Raw genomic sequence first — 24,333 nt, forward strand, 5'->3', positions numbered from 1 at the left:
GCGTGACAGCCACGCCCCAACTATCTAAATCTGAATACTTGTCTTGGGACGTAACCCACAATCCTCAGCTCCACCCATGTTCCGGCATTGATCCTAATAATGTCTTTAGTTCAGAGCCACATGTCATATTTAGTTGCCCTGTCTTATTAGTATCCTTTAAACTGAAAGAGTTCTTCGGTCTTCCCTTGAATTTCATGATTTGAACACTTAAAAAATTATATGCCAGGAATGTTGTATATTGTACCTCTATTTGGATTTATCTAATGTTTTCTCATTATTTAGATTCAGGTTATAGAAGCCAGTTTAACATTTTACTAGTTCCTTTATTACTATTGAGTTAAATAAAATCTTGGACACATGTGTACATTATATCAGTGCAGAGTTACAATTTTAAAGCTATAAAGATATTTTTCATTAGTTCTGGAGATGCCCAGCAGATTGGATGACAGCCAGGTAAAGCTGCTTTGCTGGAAGACACCTCGTGGATGGTTTAATCCCAGCATGTCTCTTCTTGGCTCCAAGAATGAATCCCAAATGATAATAGAAGCTTACTCCTGCTTTCTGTTTGTCTCATTCTCCTCTCTCTAATGCTGTGCTTTCAGTTTGCTTATGCCCAATAACATAACTAAGAATTTGTCCACTTACCACTTGACCTTTTGTGTGTAGATATTAGAGATCTACTCACTGATGGGATAGAGATGAAGAGAGGATCTGGATTTTTCTTTGTTTCAATTTTTTTTCCTTTTTTTTCTTTGAGCTCAAATTAGTTTAGAATTTCATACCCTGGGAAAAACAGCTCTTTGATATCTGAACTGGTCAGTGTTTTGTCTCACTCTTGTGCCTCTTGAGCTATGATTCAAATTGCAGAACTGAAGCAATATGCTCTGTATCTGCTGGTGTAAATATATGCCTGAACTGACAAAGGCCTTTACTTCTCCCTAATGCATAATATTCTCCTGTATTTGGAAGGTATTAATAGATTAGATTATAAAGTCTCTTCAAAGAGCCCTGTTGTGCCTTATACAGGTAAAATGTAAAATGAATGTTCCTGTAAATATTTTCAGCATTCACCATAATGTTTTCAGCATTCACCATAATGTTTTAAATGTCCATACTTAAAAAAAGAAAAAAACCTAGGAAAACTAATTCAGAAATATTTAGTTAATGACATTACATGATTAAGGCACAACTTTGATAAATGAGACAAGTTTAATAATTTTGGTTTAAATTTAAAATGGGTATTCTTAAGATGGCGGGAGAGTAGAGGACCTTATTTCATCTGGTCCCCCAAATTTAGCTGGATATATATCAACCCATTCTGAACACCCACGAATTCAGCCTAAGATATAAGGAAATATATGTATCTGGAACTCTACAAGCAGAAAAACAACTGCTTTTTGCTAGGTTAAGGTGCGGAGTTGTGAATCCACAGGGATTCCGCAGGGAAATATTGGAAGATAAACAGAAGGGGGGAGGGAGACTCTATAAGCTGACTACTAGAAAATGATACAACACTGGGGTGCAAAACTGGAACCCTTAGAAATCTGCTCCAGTGAGAGACATCCCTTTCTAAAAGGGGCTCAGGGAATGAAAAGGACAGAATTCTGGGTGGGTCACTGTAGTCTCAGGATCCCAGAAGACACCGAAAGAACCAGCATGCCTTAACCGATAGTCCAAGAAGTTGAGCTGGGAAATTGGTTATGGTCAGCAAGCCCAGGAGAGACTCTCATCTCTGGTTGCCATAAAATGCAAGCAAGGCCAGCAGGGAGATAACTCTTTGACTGAGAACCTGAAAGGGACTAAAAAAAATGCAGGCCATTTATGATTCCCGAGAGGGATGAAACGACTGCGCCCATGACTAGGCAATAGCTCGGAGGGTAACAGTGGCCCTGGATAGGACAATAAGGCGGCACCCAACAGTGACTTGAGAGCAGCAGAGCAGGGCGTACGCACGAGCCCACAACCACTCACAGTTGCAAAGAAACGAAGCCCAGAGGCTCTCAGGTCCTTGGAATGCTCCCTGGGAGAGTTGCAGTGGGGGTGAACTATGGGAGTCTACAGACTTTGGTGCCCACTTAAGTGGAAATGATTTGACCTAGGGGGTTTATTGAAGAGGGAGGACTGCGATCTTGCGACTCTGGGCTGGAGATCCAGGTATGGCCATTTTTGTTCTGGCCCTCTCAAGAGGCATGGAAAACTGCCAGGGAACAGAAGCCACAAAGACAACCAGCTTACATTGAGCCCATCCTCCTGATAAGGGATGGGCCAACACTGCCAGGCAAAGAAACCTGAGAATGAGCGCAGCAGGCTCCTCCCCCAAGAAGACAGACTGGAAGTACAGGTGAATGACAAGCTTATGGATCCCACAAGACTGTAAAACTCTAGTGCCAGTAGAAAATAGTAAATTGAGCTCCAGGTGTTTCTTCACGACTTGTTTGTCCTTCAGTCAAAATTATCTTTCTTTTTTTTTTTTTAAGCATTTTGCTATTTCAACTAAATTCTTATTTTGCTAACTTAGACTTTTAAGTTACTTTTTAACTTTTATTTTGCCACATCTACATATATATATGCTTCATTCTAGTCCTTCTTTTACTCTATTCAATTTTACGTGTGTGTGTGTGTGTGTGTGTATACACACATATATCTATATGTGTATATATATATAGTTTTGCTTTCTTTGCAATTTTGGGATGTATGTAGTGCCTTTGAAACCACAGACCAAATTTCAATTAGGAACAAGTGAAGCACCTGCTTTGTCCACCCTATGAGATTAGAGTTTCTCTTCCCCATTTTTTTTTAATTTTGCAATTTTATTTATTTATTCATGAGAGACAGAGACAGAGAGAGAACGAAGCAGAAGGAGACTCAGGCTCCTAACTGAGGGACTGGATCCCAGGACTCTGGGATCATAACCTGAGTCAAGGGCAGATGCTTAACCATCTGAGCCATGCAGGTGCCCTTCCCCACCCTTTTTTATCATTTAGATTCATTTTGGTTTTGTTCTCTTTTCTGCCGTGGCATACAATTTTGGATTTTTTTCTTAGGGTGCATTTTGCTTGGGTCATGGTTGATATTTTGGACTCTATTCATTTACTCACTCATCCTGGACAGAATGACTAGAAGGAGGAATTCACAACAAGGAAAGAACCAGAGACTGCTCTCTGCCACAGAGCTAATCAATATGAATAGAAGTAAGATGTCAGAGATGGAATTCAGTATAGCAATAATAAAGTTAACAGCTAGGATTGAAAAAAAAACATAAATAACAATACAGAATCTCTAAGGGTGGAAATGAGATCTAATTAGGCTGAACTTAAAAATGCTATGAATGAGATGGAGTCTAAGTTGGATGCTCTAATTGCTAGGGTCAATGAATCAGAGGAGAGAATAAGTGATCTAGAGCACAGATTGATGCAAAGGAAGAAAGGTGAGGAAAAGAGAGAAAGACAATTAATAGCCCATAAAGAAGGCCTTTGAGAATTTAATGATGCCTTGAAACAAACCAATGTCAGAATTATTGGTACCAAGAGGGCACTGAGAAAGAGAGGGCTAGAAGGAACATTTGAGCAAGTCATGGCTGAGAACGTCCCAAAACTGGAAAAGAAACAAGCATTCACGTACAAGAAGCAGAGAGGACCACTCCCCAAATCAATAAAAACAGATCAACACCCCGAAATATAATAGTTAAGCTTCCAAATCACAGAGGAAAAAAAAGCTACCCTGAGAACAGCTAGGAAGAGGAGGTTCCTTATGTTTAGAGGGAGGAACATTAGAGTGACATCAGACTTATCCACAGAAACCTGGCAAGTCAGAAGGGGCTGGAAAGATATATTCAGAGTACTAAATGAGAAGAACATGCAGGCAAGAATACTTTATCCAGCAAGGCTGTCATTCAGAACTGAAAGAGAGATAGAGAGTTTCCAGGACAGACAGAAACTGAGAGAACGTGTGACCACCAAGGCAGGCCTACAAGAACTATTAAGGGGGATTCTGTAAGCAAAGAGAGAGCCCAAGAGTAACACAGACCAGAAAGTAACAGAGACAGTCTACAGAAACAGGGACTTTTTCTGTAATAGGCAGGCAACACAAGGTCACTAAATTCATATCTTTCAATAGTTATTCTGAATGTAAATGGGCTAAATGCTCCAAACAAAAGACACAGGGTATCAGATTGTATAAAAAAGTAAGAACCATCCATATGCTGTCTACAAGGGACCTAAAGTCACCTCCAGACTGAAAGTGAGGGGTTGGAGAAACATTTGCCATACTACTGGACTTCAAAAGACAGCTGGTATAGCAATCCTTGTATTAAATAAACTAGATTTTTAACCAAAAATATAGAGGGACACTAAGTCATACTTAAAGGGCCTATCCAACAAGAAGATCTAACAATTATAAATACCTATGCCCCCAGTGTGGGAGCAGCCAATTATATAAACCAATTAATAACCAAAATAAACATACACATTGATAATAATACAGTAAGAATAGGGGACTTCAATACCCCACTCACTCAATGGACAGATCATCTATACAGAAGAACAACGAAGAAACAAGGGCTTTGAATGACACTTTGGACCAGATGGACTTCTCAGATTCATATAGAACATTCCATCCTAAATCAACAGAATGCTCTTCTTCTTCAGTGCCCATGGAACTTTCTCCAGAATAGATCACATACTGGGTCACAAATCAGGACTAAACCAATACCAAAAGACTGAGATTATTCCACACATATTTTCAGACCACAATACTTTGAAACTGGACATCAATCACAAGAAGAAATTTAGAAGGAACTCAAAACACTTGGAGGTTAAAGAGCACCCTGCTGAAAGAATGAATGGGTAAACCAGGAAATTAAACAAGAACTCAGATAATTCACTGAAACTAATAATAATGAAAACACACTGGTTTAAAACCTATGGGATACAGCAAAGATGGTCCTAAGACAGAAATACATGGCCATCCAAGCTTCTTACAAAAATTATAAAAATCTCCCAAACACAAGCTAACCCTATACTTAAAGGACCTGGAAAAAGAACAGCAATTAAAGCCTACACCAAGCAGGGAAAGAAAAATAATAAATATTAGAGCAGAAATCAATGAAACAGAAACCATAAGAATAGTAAAACTGATCAATGAATGTAGAAGCTGGTTCTTTGAAAGAATTAATAAGATTAATTCTGGCCAGACTACCCAAAAGAAAGGAACCAAATTAATAAAATCATGAATGAAAGGGGAGAGGTCAACTAATACCAAGGAAACATAGGCAACTGTTAGAAATTACCAGCAACTATATGCAAACCAATTCAGCAATCTGGAAAAAATGAATCCATTCCTGGAAACTTACAAACTACTAAGACTGTAACAGGAAGAAATAGACAATCTGAACAGACCAATGCCAGTAAGGAAATTGAAACAGTAATCAAAAACCTCCCAACAAATCAAAGTCCAGTGCCAGATGGCTTCCCAGGGGAATTTTCTCAAACATTTAAAGACCACCTAGTAAGTACTCTTCTGAAGCTGTTTCAAAAAAAGTAATGGAAGGAAACTTCCAAACTCATTCTGTGATTCCAGCATTACCCTGATCCCAAAACCAGACAAAAACCCCATCAAATTTTAGTATATGTGCTGCCAAAGCGTGCACCAAAGACCTCATCAAAAAGGAGAATTACAGACCAATATCTCTGATGAACATGGATGCCAAAATACTCACCAAGATCCTAGCCAACAGGTACCAATGGTACCTTGAAAAGATTATTCATCACGACCAGCTGGGATTTATTCCTGGGATGCAAGAGTGGTTCAACATTTACAAATTAATCAACATGACAGAACACATTAATAAAAGAAAAGACAAGGACCATATAATCTTCAAAAGATGCAGAGAAAGCATTCAGCAAAATAGAGCATTCTTCCCTGATTAAAACTCTTCGAAGTATACGGATAAAGGAACACACCTCCATATCATAAAAGCCATCCATGCAAAGTCCAGAGTAAATATCACTCTCAATGGGGAAAAACTCAGAGCTTTTCCTTTAAGGTCAGAACATGGCAGGGATGTCTACTCTCAACACTGCTATTCAACATAGTACTAGAAGTCCTAACCTCAGCAATCCAACAACAAGAAATAAAAGGCATCCAAATTGGCAAAGAAGTCAGTGTCTCTCTCTTCACTAGCAACATGAAACTTTATGTGGAAAAACCAAAAGATTTCACTCCAAAATTGCTTGAACTCATACAGCAATCCAGCAACATGGCAGGATACAAAAATCAATGCACAGAAATCAGTTGCATTTCTATATACTAACAACCTGACTGAAGAAAGAGAAATTAAGGAATCAATTCAATTTACAACAGCATCAAAAACCGTAAGATACCTAGGAATAAACCTAACCAAAAAGGTAAAGAATCTGTACTTTAGAAACTACAGAACACCTATGAAAGAAATTGAGGAAGACACAAAGAGACGGAAAAACATTCCATGATCATGGACTGGAAGAATAAACACTGTTCAATGTCTGCCACCAGGGCAATCTACACGCTCAATGCAACCCCTGTCAAAATACCAAGAACATTTTCACAGAGCTGGAACATATAATCCTAAAATTTGTATGCAACTAGAAAATATCTCGAATCACCAGGGGATTCTTGAAAAAGAAAACCAAAGCTGGGGGCCATAACAATGACTGCCTTCCAGCTAAATTACAAAGCTGAGATCATCAAGACAGCATGGTACTGGCACAAAAACAGGCACACAGTTCAATGGAACAGAACAGAGAACCCAGAAATGGTCCCTCAACTCTATGGTCCACTAGTCTTCAACAAAGCAGGAAAGAATATACAAAGGAAAGTCTCTTCAGTAAATGCTGCTGGGAAAATTGGACAGTCACACGCAGAAGAATGAAACCGGACCATTCTCTTACACCATACACAAAAATAAACCCAAAATGGCTGAAAGACCTAAATGTGAGACAGAAATCTACCAAAATCCTAGAGGAGAACAAAGGCAGTAACCTCTTTGACCTCACCACAGAAACTTCTTGCAAGACATGTCTCTAAAGCCAAGGGAAACAAAAGCAAAAATAAATTATCTGGACTTGATTAGGATAAAGAACTTCTCCATGGCAAAGGAAACAGTCAACAAAATGAAAAGGCAACCTACGAAATGGAAGAAGATATTTGCAAATTACATAATAGATAAAGGGATGGTAATCAAGGTCTATAAAGAACTTGTAAAACCCAACACCAAAAAACCCCCACATAATCCAGTCAAGAAATGGGCAGAAGACATGAACAGACACTTCTCTAAAGAAGACATACTAATGGCCAACAGACACATGAAAAAATGCTCCCCATCACTCAGCATCAGGGAAATACAAATCAAAACCATAATGAGACACCACCTTAGACCAGTTAGAATGACAAATTAAGACAGGGAACAACAAATGTAGGTGAGGATGTGGAGAAAGCAGAACCCTCTTACACTGTTGGTGGGACTGCAAGCTGGTACAACCACTCTGGAAAACAGTATGGAAGTTCCTGAGGTTAAAAATAGAGCTATCCTATGACCCAGCAATTGCACTACTGGGTAATTACCCCCAAAGATACTTATGCAGTGAAAAGAAAGGGTACCTGCACCCCAATGCTCACAGCAGTGATTTCCATAATAGCCAAAGTGTGGAAGGAATCAAGATGTCCTTCAATGGATGAATGGATAAAGATATGGTTCATACATAAATGAAATATTACTCAGTCATCAGAAAGACTGAATACCTACCATTTACGACCACATGGATGGAACTGGAGGGTATTAGGATAAGTGAAATTAGTCAATCAGAAAAGATAACCATCATATGATCTTTCTGATTATGGGAATTTGAGAGGCAGAGCAGGGGATTTCGGGCGGTAGGGAAGGAAAATAAATGAAACAAGATGGGACCAGGGAGGGACACAAACCATAAGAGACTCTCAATATCAGGCAATAAACTGAGGGTTGCTGGATGGGTGAGGGAGGGATAGGGTGACTTTGGTATGGACATTGGGGAGGGTATGTGCTATGGTGAGTGCTGTGAATTGTGTAAGGCTGATGATTCACAGACCTGTATTCCTGAAGCAAATAATATATGTTAATTTTAAAAAGCCCTGTGATAGCAGAGCCCCAAAAAGAGAAAAAAAAAAAAGAAAGAAAGAAAGAAAAAGAAAAAGAAAAAGAATATAACTCGGCAGGACCTTGGGATCATGTTAATGAATGTGTGTATGTTGCCACCTGGAGTTGTAGAAGGATGGATGTGGCTGCAGAAAATGGTTTCATGTGCTCGCAAGCTCTGAGAGTCCCGAGAAAGTCTGAGTATGGAAAACAATAAACAATTCTCTATTATTCACTACAAGTTTTCTTGGTAAAAAATTTATAATAATTTACATTCAATGAGCTGTTAAAGCTACAGTAGCAGCAATACTGCAGAAATACAATTTTGGGGGGCACCTGGATGGTTCAGTTGTTAAACATCTGCCTTCCGCTCAGGTCATGATCCCAGCGTCCTGGGGTAGAGCCCCATGTGGGGCTCCCTGCTCAGCAGGAAGCATGTTTCTCCCTCTCTCACTGCCCCTGCTTGTATATTCCCTCTCTGGCTGGTTGTCTGTCTGTCTGTCTGTCTAAATAAATAAATAAAATATTAGGGGGGAGAAAAAGAAATAGAATTTTGGGTGTGGTTTGGTTCTCAAGTTAGGAGAGTAATTTTCTCACAAACTGAAGCTTTTTGGTGTGTGGACTGCTTTTCACAATTGGAACTTAGTAGGACTCCCACAGATCTTTGCTTATGTGAGTTGGAACCAGCAATAGTTACATTAAAAGTGAAAGCCAATTTTAAGGACCTACTGACTTTTCCTCATGCTAACAGGTGTAACATCTAAGATGTTAGCAGTGCTTAGTATTAGTTTGAGAAGACAGAACTGCTGTTTTAGGGTTGGGCTTATGTTTGCTTTTGTTGTCCTTGCTTGAGGAGACAGAAGATAATACAGCTTAACGTCCAACAGTTTACTTCCTACATTTTAGGCATTTTATGAATTCAGCTCTTATTTTAGGTCTCTAATCCATTTTGAGATTATTTTTGTCTATGTTCCGGTCTCATTCTTTCACATGCAACTCTCTAGTTTTCTCAGCACCATTTGTTGAAGAGACTGTCCTTTCCCCATTGCATATTCTTACCTTCCTAGTGTAGATTAATCGACCACACAAGTGGGTTTATTTCTGGGCTCTCCATTCTATTCCACTGATCTATGTATGTGTTTGTGCCAGTAAAATACTTTTTGATTACTAAGCTTTGTAGTATCATTTGAAATCTGGGAGTGTGATATCTCCAGCTTTATACTTCTTTCTCAAGATGTCTTTGGCTATGTAAGGTCTTCTGTGGTTCATACAAATTTTGGGATTATTTGTTCTATTCTGTGAAAAATGCTAGTGGTATTTTGATAGAGACTGCACTGAATCTGTAAATTGATTTGAATAGTACAGACATTTTAACAATATTAATTCTTCCAAACCATGAGCAGAATTTATATTTCCATTTATTTGTACCATCTTCAATTTCTTCCTTTAACATTATAATATTATAGTTTCAGAGTACAGGTCTTTCACCTCCTTGGTTATTCCTAGGTTATTTTATTCTTTTTGATGCAATTGTTAATAGAATTTTCCTAATTCCTCTGACAGTTATTATACAGAAGTGCAAAAGATTTCTGTATATTAATTCTGTATCCCGCAAATTTCCGAATTAATAGGTAAGTTTTTTAGTGGTGTCTTCAGGGTTTTCTATATATAGTATAATGTCCCCTGCAAATCATTAGTTTTACATGTTTTACTTCTTTCTTACCAGTCTAGATGCCTTTTATTTTTTTGGTCTGATTACCATGGCGAGGACACACTGAATTAAAGTGATGCAAGCTGACATTCACATTCTTATCTCGTTGCTGATCTTAAAGGAAAAGCTTTTAGGGGCGCCTTGGTGGCTCAGTGGGTTAAGGCCTCTGCCTTCAGCTCAGGTCATGGTCTGAGGATTGAGCCCTGCATCGGTCTCTCTGCTCAGCGGGGAGCCTGCTTCCTCCTCTTTCTGCCTGCCTCTCTGCCTACTTGTGAGCTGTCAAATAAATAAATAAAAATCTTAAAAAAAAAAAAGAAAGGTCTATTTTGTCCAACAGAAGTACTACTACCCTGGCTTTTCTTTTCTCTTCATTTCCAGTTGCATAGAGGATCTTTCCATCCCTTCACTTTCAGTCTGTATGTCTTTTTGTCTTTTGGTCTGAAGTGAGTCATTACAAGCAGCACATTGATGGGACTTATTTAGTTTGGTTTTTTTACTTCATTCACTCTCTGTCTTTTGACTGGAGCATTAGTACATTTACACTTAAAGTAATTATTGATAGGTATGTACTTATTGCCATTTTGTTCATTGTTCTCTGGTGTTATAGTTCTCATCCCTTCCTCTTATTTTCCTCCCTTGTGATATGATGACTTTACTGTTGCATTTGGGTTCCTTTCTCTTTATTATTTGTGTACCTATTATAGGTTTTTGAATTGTGGTTACCATGAGGTTCCTAACATCCTTTGTATACAGCAGTCCACTTTAAACTGACATCATTAGGGGAGCCTAGGTAGCTCAGTCGATTAAGCGTCTGCCTCTGGCTCATGCCATCATCTCAGGGTCCTTGGACTGAATCCCACATCAGGTTCCCAGGTCAGTGGGAACTCTGCTTCTACCTTTTCCTCTGCCCCCACCCCTACTCATGCTCTGTCTCTACCTCTCAAATAAATAAAATCTTAAAAAAAAAAAAAGATGGTCACTGATATAACAAATTCTAAAAGTAGCACATTTTTACTACCCCTAATGTTTTTTTGTTTTTACTACTTTTGTTTTCTAACCTTCATATTAGCTTTACAAGTGATTAATCCACTACTTTCACTATGTATTTACCTTTACTAGTGAGATTTGTACTTTTACATATTTTCTTGTTACTAATTAATACCCTTGCTTTTCAACTTAAAGAAGTCCCTTTAATGTTTCTTGTAAGGCCTGTTTTATAGTGATAAACTCTGCTTCGGTTTTTGTCTGAGAAACCTCTTTCTCCTTTAATTCTGGATGATAACCTCACTGGGAAGAATATTCTTGATTGTAGTTGTTTTTTGTTTTTTCTTTTCATTATTTAAAAAAAATCATGCTCCTCTCTTCTGGCCTGCAAAGTTTTAGCTGAATAATCAGTTCATAAACTGGGGTTTCTTTCTATATAATTAGTTGCTTTTCTCTTGCTGCTTTTAGGATTGTATTGTTATTTGTTTTTTGCCTTTTTAATTATGTGGCTTGCTATGGACTTCTTTGGGTTCCGCTTGTTTGGATCTCTCTGTGTTTCTTGGACCTGGATGTCTGTTTCCTCCCGAAGGTTAGGAAAGTTTTCAGCCATTACTTACTCAAGTAAAATTTCTGTCCCATTGTCTATTTCTTCTGGACTCCTGTTAGTATGCTTGATGTTGCCCCAAAGAACCCTTATTCTTATTTTTAAAAATTCATTTTTCTTTTCCTGTTTCATTTGAGTAATTTCCAACACCCTGTCCTTACCACCCTGTAGTAATTTCCACCTACCTGTCTTGCCACCACCCTGTCTACACTGATCCATTCTTTTATATCATCCAATCTGCTGTCTGTGAGGGCTGGCTATGACTGTTCTGGGCACACTGGTGGTGGGGCTGCCCCTGCAAGGCGGGAGTTGATGGTGGGGAAGCAGTCCTGGCTGAGGCTGCCTACAGGATGTGATGGGGTTGGAGCCTCTTGGGGTTGAGCAGCACTGGTCTGGGCCAAAGTCATCTGCCAGTACAGTGGGGTGGGAGCCATTTTGGAGGGGTGCCTTCCAAAGTGGGCAGGTTGCATAGGGCTGGTTCACAAAGGAACATCAGGACAGGGTGAATGGTGCCAGCAAGACAGAGTTGTAAGAGCTGGCATCCATCAACACTTCCATTCCCAGAGAAAGTTCCTACATAGCCCTGCCCCTCCAGCACACACTCTAAAATCAGCTAGTTACTCTCCTTCACATATGGCCTAGGTGTTTTTCAAACTGCTTCCTCTGTGCTCAGTCTCAGAGTGAGTGAGTCTATATATAGGCCCTTTAAGAGTGCAGTCTTGGTTTTCCATAGCCTTTCAACTCTTCCAGAATTGTCTCAGTGGTTTTGAAAACCATGTATCATGGGGTTCATCTTCCTGGTACATGTTCCCAGGAAAGAGGTGCCCAATATAGGCCTTGAACCCTTTGCTCCTCGGGGAGAACCGCCCTCCTGTTTGTGGGTCTTTGCACTGGGGATAAGTGTCTTGGCCAGTCTTCATGTCTGCCCTTCCTGTCTCAATGTGACTTTTTCTTTACCTTTAGCTATAAAAGACCTGTTTTGTTAGTCCCAGGTCATTCTCAGAGAGAGGTGCTCTATATGTGATTGTAGCTTGGTATGTCCGTGGGAGGAAGTACACTCAGAATTCTTCTACTGTCTTGATCCTTCCCTATGATTATCTTCTTTTGCTGACTCAAATTATCCCTAGTTTGGCCTGCAACTTTTCTCCATCATTCTTTGAACACTTTCTTAATTTCCTGATGTCTCAGAAAATACAATATTCTAGGTCTATCTTGTATATTCCTGGTCCCAAGCTGGAGCCAATCATCTCTCCAAAGAGTACTAGTTTCTTTTATTGTACGGTGACATTTAGAAGCTACAGTCTGGGCAATAGGTTTGCTCATTACTATTAAGGTATCACTACTCCAAGGCAGGTCCTTTAAGTGGACTGATCGGAAATATATGCATGTATTTTACACACTTACACACACACACACACTTTCATCTCTATTTCTACCTTTACTTAACCATATATGTATGTATGTGTGTTCATGTGAGAAAAAGACAAAGAAAGAGAGAAAAAGAGAGGGAGAGGGAAGGAAGGAGAATGACTCATTCTCACAGATACATCCACTGGATGTATCTCACAGATACGTCCACTTCCTATCCAATACCACAGGGTTCACTTTAGTTTTCTCTATTTGTAACTCCCCTCTCTAACAAAGGGAAACCCAGTTTCCATTAACCTTAATCTATTTATTTGATCAATCCCCCATATGTCACATTCCCCATCCTGCTTTAACCCCCATGCCTTATAAGGCTGTCCCAACATGTGGGTGCCCCCCACCCTGCTCCAGCTCTAACACCCATGCCAGGCTGCCCCTCAGGGCTGTCCTCATGTTCCTGGGGAGCACTACTGCAATGCTAACACCTAACTTCCTCTGCACCACCAGAAGGTCTTAGGACTGAATCACTTTAGGAAGAGAAGAGGAAGAGTTTAACTCCCACCAAGTGAAAGCAGTCAATTTATAGTCAGGAAAATATGAAGCAAAAACTCACTAAGCAAAAGGTCAAAATGAACATGACTGGTAATGGCACCAATTACTATCATGATGCTGTGAGGAGTCCACAGCATCCGTTCTGGGTGTTTCATCAAAACAGCACAACTGAATCCTATTATGAGACATCAGACAAGCCTACACTGAAAATACATGGCCTATAATCTTCAAAAAATGTCAACATTATGAGAGCTAAGAAAGGGTGAAGAGATACCCACATTCAACGAAGCTAAGGCACTATGACTATTAAATGAAACATGATCCCAGACTGAAATCTGGACCAGGAAAAATACAGCTATAAAAGAAATTAATGGGACAACTAAGAAATCTACATATGGACTATAGATTAGAAAAGAATAATGTACCCATGTTATTTTTCTTGATTTTGATAATGATACCAAGGTTATGTAAAATAATGTCCTCATTCTTAAGAAATACATATTGTGGGGCACCTGAGTGGCTCAGTCAGTTAAGTGACTGACTCCTGGTTTCAGCTTGGGTCGTGATCTCAGGGTCACAGGGTTGAGCCCTACATCAGGCTCCACACACAGCGCACAGTCTGCTTGTCCCTCTCTTTCTGCTCCTCCCCCTGTTCAAGCCCTGTCTCTCTAAAATAAATGAAATCTAAAAAAAAAAAAAAAAAAAAAAAGAAAGAGAGAAAGAAATACACATTGCAACATTTAGGCATAAATATCCATGGTTCCCGAGATCATAAGGGGTTCAGGAAAAATAAAAGTCATGTATAAATACACACGCATGTGTTATCTTGTAATACAAGGAGAGTACATGTAACAATAAAGCACAAGGAACAAAATCTTACTTGTGGAATCTGTGTAAAGAGTATACAGGAGTTCCTTTCACTATTAATGCAACTATCCTGAAACTTTGATCATTTCAAATAAAACATTACTAAAAAGAGTAGTTGTGGGGCCACCTGAATGGCTCAGTTAGTTAACCAACTGCCTTCAGCTCAGGTCATGATTCTGGAGTCCTGGGATTGAGTCCCACATTGGGTTCCCAGCTCCATGGAGTCTGCTTCTCCCTCTGACATTCTCCCCTCTTATTCTCTCTTTCAAATAAATAAAATCTTAAAAAAAAAAAAAGAGTAGTTGTCTTTAAGATTATGGATTTTCTTTTATTTGATTTTACCCACTCTCTGTTTTTCCCATCTTCTAATAATCTAGAATACACATATTATGAGTAAATCATTTGCTTAAAGGAATCACAGTATCGTCCCTTATTAATTTAAAGGAAACATAAATCTTTACCTTTTCTCTTAAAGATTTTATTTATTTATTTATTCGAGAGACAGAGCATGAGTCCGGGGAGAGGCAGACAAGAGAGGAAGAAGCAGAAGCAGACTCCCTGCTGAGCAGGAAGCCTGACACAGAGCTTGATTCTAGGACCTTGAGATCATGACCTGAGCTGAGGTCAGATATCTAACTGACTGAGTCACCCAAGGACCCCAAAAGAAACATAAATTTTTTCAATGAGCTAACTGACAGAACTAAATTCCCGAAAGCAAAAAGTACCATTTGTTACTAGACAGAATCATTTTTTAAAAATTAAGTCCATGTAGGTAGGGGCACCTGGGTGGCTTAGTCGTTAGGTGTCTGCCTTCAGCTTGGGTTGTGATCCTGGGGTCCTAGGATCTAGCCGTGCATCAGGATCCCTGCTTGGTGGGAGGCCTGCTTCTCCCTCTCTCACTACCCATGCTTATATCCCCTCTCTTGCTGTCTCTCTCTCTCTCTGTCAAATAAATAAATAAAATCTTCCAAAAAAATAAACTAAGTTCATGTTTTTTTTAGTGATTTACTCAAATAGCAGCAATCCTTACATAATGTTAATTTTAAAAGCCTAAGTAAGCTATAAACATTAATTAGCTTATATATATATTTGTCTCTAAATAATACTTGTTATTTCTAGCATTTACAGAAAATCTCTCAAAACTGTGACTTTTCTTAAACTCTGAATATGCATTAAGGGTGTCATAAAAGCCAGACTCAATGAATAAAATGTGTCACAGAACTTCCACCCAATGTTTCCAAACCAAAACTTAAGCTGAACAAAAAAAATGATTTACATAGGGGTGCCTGGGTGGCTCAGTGGGTTAAAGCCTCTGCCTTTGGCTCAAGTCATGGTCCCAGGGTCCTTGGGCTCTCTGCTCAGCGGGGAGCTTGCTTCCCCCCTCTCTCTCTGCCTGCCTCTCTGCCTACTTGTGATCGCTGTCTGTCAAATAAATAAACAAAATCTTTGAAAAAAAAAACAAAGATTTACATAGTTTTACAAATTAACCTAATTTTTCACTTAATTCACTTAATTTTTCATGGCAGTAATATTTAAATTCTTAGCAATATTTCAGTGTCTTTCTCCTATCTGAATCTTTCTTTTTGCTCCATCTAATAACAATGTCCATCTTCATTCTGGTTCAAGTAAATCTGTCCTCCTAAACTCTAATTAGTATTTTTCTTTGTTCCTTTAAATTAATAAGATACTGTGATTGTTTTAAGGAAAGGATTTATCTATTCATAAATGTGTATTCTAGATAATTAGAAGACAGGGAAAAACAGAGAATGGGTAAAATTAAAAGATTCTTTTTAATCTTTTCCCAAACCTATTTCTACTATGATAATTCTTCAAAACTGGCTAACATTAGTGATTCATCAATTATATTTGGAAAACCAGTAAAACTCAACAAAATGTAAAATTAGTATTGAATTTTTATAGTTTTAATTCCCATTTAACAATTTATTTATTTATTGCAAGGCAGTGTATTAGGATTTATTAGGAGTTCAAGATACTAGAGATAGAGTTCTTGCCCTTGAAGATTTTATAAATCTTGGTAGGATGTAAGTGAGTAAAATGAAAAACAGGTTTAATACCTCAATTATATGTTCCAGTGTTATTTATGTCCCAATTATATTGGCTATTGGGAAGATAACAAAAATATCAATCAAACATATTTTAGATATGTTCAAATTTCAGAAGTTACAAAAATACAAATAGTCCTATTAAAATTATTACATTACCATTTTATTTAAGATACACATCACAATTCTTCTAAACCTTACCTGATAAGGCTGAAGTTTTCAGATATCCATCAAGGCTGGGTAAAATGTCTGTATAATGGGGCTGAATTACATGTTTGCAGATGTAAAGTGACCATTCTTCTAGGGCATTCAGGGCTACTTCTGCCAATGGGGTATAGCTCAGGCCCAGTTTAAAAGCCATCTATATATTAATACAAACAAGGTAAAAAACTGAAATGCAGAGAATTTAACATTTATAGAAAAAAACACCAATTAGTTTTGGTTTCTAATGAATAAACGCTTCTACTGACAGATAATGCTGGAGGTGAGTAGGTGCATTCCAGGTCATGCTTGGGAAAACAAGCACCACCAGTCTATGTAGTTGGTGTTATACTGCAGACTTTTAATACACAGGTTTAATCCTCATGTCCACCTATAAGGGAAGCTTTTAGAGGCCAAGCCAAGTATCCTAAACCCCAAAGCTACTAAGTGGCAGAACCAGAGGTGTTTTATGGGTAAGCACCAACCATGACTGCAGTGGCAAGACCTTAATACTATGTTTTCTGGAAAACATAACATTATGTGAAGAAAATGGATTTGCTGAAGACAACGCATCTACCTGTAATGCAGGAACGTAGGCTCTAATATCAAGTTCAATGATGTCATGTGGCAGGGACAGAATAAAGGTCAAACAGGAGGCCAAAAGTTCATCTTTGTATTGCTTCATTTTAATCGATACCTTAATAAGAAAGAAGAGTAATAAAGTTCTATGTACCTGGAGCCTATAATTTGAAAAATCATTAAAAAATATTTACCCTATTCTCCAATACAAAAAGTGATCATGCAGCTTTTATATGACACAGCCTAGTTTACAAATTGAGGTGATCTCCAGGAAAAGTTCATTTGTTGAAGTACTTAGTTCTTATTATAAGAGAGCTAAAGAATCCATTAGTTTCAAGTTGACATCACTCAAGCTGTATCATGAAAACTCAGGGACTTTTGAAACACAGTGATTTCCTCTATTAGTGTTTCTTAATCTCTTAATCCCAATCTGGATTAAGCAAACCAATTTTTAAGTAATTAGACAATTTATGATCACTAAGATTTTTTTTATCAATATACTTCCCTTTTTAAATAGCACATGATAATACTGCATATATCATTTAAAAGTTACCTCTTTACCAAATTTTGCAAGTAAAGCAAAGCAAGAATATTTTTCTGGATCCTCAGGAGACTGTGTCTGACTCTTCAGACCAACTCCCTATTGAATAAAGCAGTAAATCAGTAAAGTGAACAATAATTATGGATTTGTATGTCCTAATCTAGCAGTTCCCAGTCTTACTTCTAAGGGGTGAATTCATTTTCACTTTGCAAAGGTCTTCTGCTGACAGGGAAAAAAATTGTTCCCAATAACACTTAAGGCAGAGGTCAGAGAGAAACAAGGCATAAAATGGAAAATGAATAGCTGGTCAAAAGCCAGAGGCCTAGCTTAATCTATTACCCCTTCCCTGTCTTCCAACACATACACCTATGACCCAAGAGAACTATTCATCTTCTAACTAACCAGCTGGACCCCTCATAATTGACTATGGTCTCAGGTATACGAATTTAGCTATCCTCAAATGTCACTAGTCACCAGAGGACCTGGGTGGTTTGTTAGCACAGATTGCTCAGCCTTGCCCCCAGAGTTTCTGATTAGGTAAATTTGGAAAAGGCACAGATTTCCCAAGTAATGCTGATACTGGTCCTACAACCACACTTTGAGAACCGCTATTAATCTAACCTTATTAGCCAGGTGCTTGTAAATCAGAACAGAAAATGCTATTAATTAACTTTTTTAACAGTGACATTCAATTGCCACTCATGCTATCAGTTTTTAAAAGTATGTAAAATAGAGATTTTTAAAACTGCAATACACTATAATCTTTTATAATGCCTTTATACACACTCATGCAACCTAAAAAAACACAAGAATATTCAATGTTCCCAAAAAAAAACCACTTACCTTAAAATATTTTATTTTCTTGGCATTTCTCATAGCAACAGAGAGCAATTTGTAAAAACCACTGATGAGAGGCAACCGTGTAGACTGCAAAATTAATTCATATGCAAATGAATGTATCCATGGCTCAAAAAATTCTACATGTTTCTCAGGAAGAATCTCTCTGTAAAAACAAATTAAAAGCTTAATGTAGAATTTTTGTCATATATTTTTATTCAGCTTCAAAATTATAAGGGATATAATCAAAAAGGTGTATGATTCCATTACATAAACATTTTCATATTCCTTTTTTTCCCCTACCTTAGCATCTTGCAAAGAGAAAAACAATGGTAACTCTAAGCTGGAATGTTTAAATATATTTTAATGGTTCATATAAGCAAAGTTAGAGTTTAATTCTTTTAGTATTTCATTTCATACATCTACATAAGTGGTTTTCCTATCCTGTAGCCAGAAGGGTGATTCCCACCCTTAAATAATTAAAATTTTTAAAAATACCTGCAAAATTCCACCAGGTTAATGAAAGCTGAAAAATCTTTGGGTTTAGCAGGATGGAAGTTAGCCGCTGGATCTGAGGTCGGGATCACCCAAACACCAGTAGCTTCATTTTCATCCTTAAAAGGAGATTTACCCAAACAAACATTGTATCAAAGTGAGAAAGGTATAGATGGGTCCTCAATTAAAATGACAACAAATAAAATTTAAGAAAGCTGACAGAGCTTGCGGAAAACATTAAAGAAAAGGACACATAGGAAGTAACAAAGTGAAATGATAGAAGAATGGTACAAATACAAAAATATAAAGGGGGTGGCTATAACTTCTTGAAGCACTGATGCTTTGACAGAGGTAAAAATTTAGAACACAGAAAGTATCAGGAATGACTTGGAGGTTTCAAGCTGAGAAACAGAAAAAACTGACAGTGTTAAGTATCAGTAAGTTACTATGCACATACTGCACTTGTGTTATGAAACTCAGGTGGATATGTTAAACAAGCAGTGAGAAATACAGACTGGGGAGCACCTGGGTGGCTCAGTCTGTTAAACAGCTGACTCTTGATTTCAGCTCAGGTCATGATCTCAGGGTCCTGGACCAAGTCCTGGGTTGGGTTCTGTGCTCAGCTGAGTCTGCTTAGAGATTCTCTCCCTCAGCCCCTTCCAACTTGCATGTACACGTCCATTTTCTCTTTCTCAAATAAACAAACAAATCTTAAAAAAGAAAGAAAGAGAGAAATCCAAACTGGAAGCTATAAAGGAAGGTAAGGAGGAGTATAGGCTTACTTGGGAAATGCTCACAGAAGTGATCACTGACATGCTGGAGATGATGTAAAAAGGTCAGAAAACAGAAGAGAGCAGAAAAGAAGAAGAGAAAGAAGTGCAAGAAAAGCCACTGAAGACAAAGAAAGTGACAAAGACGTGTGTTCTAAGAAGCAGGTTTGTTGGCTGACACAGTTCCAAGAAGCCCCTTTCAGCAAGTTTTTCAATGAAATTATTTTAGACATACACAAAGCATAAAAAGCAATATAAGACACACTGGTGTTCCCATTAACCAGCATAAAAAAATAGAACAAAACAAATGCAATACATTCAATGTGAAAAACGGCCTTTTACTGCTTCCTTTATTTATCCTCTGCATATCCACCCCATGATCTCTTGTCTAACTTCACAGTATTGCAGTGGAAGTACACACGTACTAACAAGCATAATCTAATCTAAGAAAAAAAATTACGGAGCTAAAAAGCAAATTAGACGTTTTCCACTAGAACTCAAGCCCTTCAACACTACTGTCATTACCACAGTGTTTTACTAAAACTTGTCCTCAGATAAGAGCAGAGCAGCTTCTAGCTGGCAGCCTTAGACCATGACTTACCTTCCATCCATGCCAAGAAATCTGGGTACAGAAAAAAAAAGAAGATGTACTCTTCCTTTCCTGCCTATTGCCTATATTCTATCTCAAGAATACATTTACTACTCTGCACCCAGGCTTTGGAGTTTCCTTAGCTATAAACAAGAGGAATCCTAGGTTTCCCTATCCTACTGCAAAAAGTCACCTTTACATAAAGATCTGACTCTTTACCATTGCTAAGAAATGAGTAACAAGTCTAGTAAATAACTTTTTAAAAAATAAGTGGTTTTAAAATATTAAACATATGAATTACTTTTTGACCAAATCTAGGGATAAAATTTTCTACACACTTTGCTATTCAAATAGCAAAGTATCAATGACACACATGAATGCCACTACTCTACAAATGTGGCATTTTCCCCTGGATGCTTTCATACAAAGAGAAGCTGGTATAAAAATGATGCAAAATTATTATTAACAAAAACTTCTAACCTCGTGTCCCCCAGCATTCTGTTTCTCTAGTGTAAGATCCAATTTCTCAATAATCTTCAAAACTGATTTGACAAATTCATCGTATAGCAAACGATTCAGATTTTGAAGGGAGGAATTCACAAAGAAAAATGCTTCATCCGCTAAAAGAGAATCCTTTAAAGAAAAATAATAGACTTCAAAATTTTATGCAAAAAAGTATCAGTATAAGCATTACAATGCATATGTGTATATGCATATTTAGTAACTACAGAAGATTCACCTGGAAGTTTTCAAGCTACAAAATGTAGACACTTTGCTAAATTAGGACAAAATCATTTCAGTCAGATATGACCTACCCAGGCATGTAACAGATACTTACTAAGTAGAGGGTAGCAAATGAGATTTAGGTCAAACCTTGTCAAAACGTTTATCTCACTTAATGTGTGTGTGTGTGTGTGTGTGTGTGTGTACAAACACAGTTATATACTATACACACACATATATTATGTACTTATGTTTGTAGAAATACATATGCATATACATTTATATATATATACACACATAAATTTGCATGCATGCACAGATATATACACATGTAAACATACATGCACGTGAATAAATATACACCTATACCCAGAATGGATTTTAAATGTATAATTTATCACTTCTATAAAAGTGAAAGTATTCTATTTCAAAAATATAGGCCAATTAATCTGCCTTTACTCAGTCAAATTTCTATGGAAGTTGGCCTCAAAATATAAGAATATCTGATGTCACACATAAGAAATATAGTAGGTAAAATTATTAACACTACTATACTATTTTACCTCAATACGAAAACAACTAAAAACTTCTAAGATTTTTCACAGGATAGAAATCATTTATGGACAAAAATTGTTTTTCCTAGGCAGAACCAGACTTAAAGTTGACATCAGAGAAACATCTACCAGAAGCATTAAGCAGGAGGCATTATTCTAATCACAAATAATGTAAATAACTGTGCACCAATCTTCCTCACAGCTACTGAATCAGTGAGATTTAGCTCTTTTTAATCTTCATCTTTAATATATAAAAAGAGAGTAGTTCTTCCATGGTGACAATACTGTTATACTTTTGTTACCTAAGAGGCTGGATCTCTTAGGAAGAATAACTTAGCATCAAACATACTACACTGGTTACTCACGGATGAAATGAGGACTCAGCTAAGGCAATTACTAGGTTTACATGAGTTCTATGGTTTTGCTCTTAACTTATACCATTTTAGTTTTTTATTACTCAAATTACTTTTTAAAAAACAATGGAAAAGTTAGTAAAATTTAATTCTAAAATAAGAAAGGTTTAAGAGTGGATGCCTGGGTGGCTCAGTGGGTTAAAGCCTCTGCCTTCAGCTCAGGTCATGATCCCAAGGGTCCTGGGATCGAGTCCCACATCCGGCTCTCTGCTCAGCAGGGAGCCTGCTTCCTCCTCTCTCTCTCTCTCTCTCTCTCTCTGCCTGCCTCTCTGCCTACTTTTGATCTCTGTCTGTCAAATAAATAAGTAAAATCTTAAAAAAAAAAAAAAGGTTTAAGAGTAAAACTAGAGAGACTAATTAGAGCTACTTTAAAATAGTCACTTTTACCATCATCTGATCACAACTCAGGAGACTTCTAAAAAGATCCAAATAGTCTTTATATGTGGGCATTTTCCACTTGCCAGTTCTAACTTCCCCTGATGCACGACAGTCTTCAGATTCAGACTCAACACCCTAGGCAGGAAGACAACATGGCAATATTTACTAGTGGATTCACAAAACAAGCACAGCTGCCAGAAAGTTCAGATATTCAGAGTCTTCTAAGCTAAAACCCCACTAGTAGGAGACTGTAATTTGAGGAAGATAGTATAGCATGAAAGGATAATTAGCAAGCTGAAGAAGAAATCATATTTTTTCTAATAGGGACTAAAATAGTGATGCAAGAACAAATATTTCACAGCAATACCCAAGGAATGTGTTATGAGTCATTTATCTCACTTTCCTGCTCAGGTCAATCTTCCACCTCATCCTAGTTCCTATAACTTCAAGTAAACTAAGATATGCCTTCCATGACACACCTAAGCATTTTGCCTCAGAGTTTCAAGACAGAAAACATTCCCTTCTTATAAAAATGTATAAATAATAATAAAGTTACATTTAAGGATGTTCCACAACTTAAGAGAAGTTTATTTACCTGGCATTATGTTCTACATTTCTCAAAATGTGAGGGATGGCTAATAACTAAAAGAACATTTTTGTATATTCATGGACTAAAAACCCCAGTATCACTTCTAACTTCCAGTGACAAAAGACTAAATACCAAAACATTAGATTCAGAGTTTACCTTTTGAAGGATCACTGGCTTAGAACATATTCTGATTAAACCCTGATGCACTGAAAAAAGAAAATGAAAACAAAAATAAAGGAAACAACAAAAAGTAAACCATTATTTCACTGAATGTAACTATACCTCTTAATTTTTTTTTTCCTTTAAGTTTGTTATTATCTTTAGTTTAAAATTTTGGACTATTAAGATTCAGAAGCAAAAGGAAGAAAAAAACAGATGGAAAAAGGAGGTTTTGATCCACCAAAACATGAGTTTTCCAAGAGCCATCAAAAGATATGAAAGGTATCTATATCAAACAACATATTAAGTATTTCTTTCATCATCATAAAAACAAGGGTGAGTTGCAAACTTACCCACGGTACTGATGCAATTCCAAAGAACTGGTCCTTTTCCCCCTAAGGCTAGGAAGACTTTCACTATGGCTTTACAACACACTGACTGCATTTTTGGACTATACTGTGGGAAACTGTCTATCTGTACCACCATGAGATGTTCCAGAACTGGAGTATACACCTCAGGAACCTATCAGAAATGGAGAGCAAACTACAAGTTAGAGGAGGGAATAAAAAATATATGAATAACACAAATATCCAAAGTAATTACAACTCAAGTGGACAAATATTAGATAAATAAAAAACCTGGCTTAAATCTGATCTACAAATAAGCTGAACACTTACTGTGACTGCCTAAAAAAATTAGAGTAAAGCTGTCTGAATGATACTTAAGGTGAAATTCTATCCCAAGCAGTAATCTTAATCTCTTAAAGATAAAACAGATTAACAAATAACTTTTCCTGCTTTGAATAACAAGAAGTCAAGTTTCCTGACAATAGTTCTATTAACACAAAGTACTAATTAAAAATGTCACATTGATCACAGTGGTGCCTGTACCAAATACATACAATTCATACGACTCCATGAAATAATCTAAAGAACTGAGATTAAATAGTTAAAACCGTGCTTGGTTTAATGAGTTATTTCACTTACTGTATCAAGGTAAAGCAAGACACTTGCAATAGACTGGAGGAAACTTGGCATGTGGTAAACGTGGTCATCAACAGTGTCTATCTGGGTGAGGAACAGCTGCTTGCAGCGCTGAATGAGCTCTACGTACATGAAGTCAACATCTTTTGCATTTACAACCTTGCAAGGCTTTCAGAAAGGTAAACAAAGGTCTTTATCAATGTTATCAACGTCAAAATAATGGCATT

The 24,333-nt window shown here is 37.5% G+C and overlaps 1 protein-coding gene across 7 annotated transcripts in view; it reads right to left on the reverse strand.

The window, feature by feature from the left end:
• Positions 1-24,333, reverse strand: part of PRKDC (protein kinase, DNA-activated, catalytic subunit) — a 249,288-nt gene that overhangs the window by 203,986 nt on the left and 20,969 nt on the right. For all 7 annotated transcript variants that reach the window (XR_006607272.1, XM_045081811.1, XM_045081746.1 and 4 more), the window contains 10 exons: positions 24,110-24,274; positions 23,477-23,645; positions 23,121-23,170; positions 22,385-22,510; positions 20,788-20,940; positions 18,952-19,067; positions 18,460-18,619; positions 17,629-17,715; positions 17,074-17,193; positions 16,497-16,656 (listed from right to left, as the gene is read on the reverse strand). Coding sequence is in view for 6 of the 7 variants with exons in the window: in XM_045081811.1 (XP_044937746.1) it covers positions 16,497-16,656; positions 17,074-17,193; positions 17,629-17,715; positions 18,460-18,619; positions 18,952-19,067; positions 20,788-20,940; positions 22,385-22,510; positions 23,121-23,170; positions 23,477-23,645; positions 24,110-24,274 (1,306 nt within the window). In the remaining variant the exon portion in view is untranslated. The remainder of the gene's footprint in view (positions 1-16,496; positions 16,657-17,073; positions 17,194-17,628; positions 17,716-18,459; positions 18,620-18,951; positions 19,068-20,787; positions 20,941-22,384; positions 22,511-23,120; positions 23,171-23,476; positions 23,646-24,109; positions 24,275-24,333) is intronic.

The sequence above is a fragment of the Mustela putorius genome, unplaced genomic scaffold, assembly GCF_011764305.1.
Source record: "Mustela putorius furo isolate JIRA1106 unplaced genomic scaffold, ASM1176430v1.1 tig00000056_pilon_pilon_pilon, whole genome shotgun sequence".
NCBI lineage: Eukaryota > Metazoa > Chordata > Mammalia > Carnivora > Mustelidae > Mustela > Mustela putorius.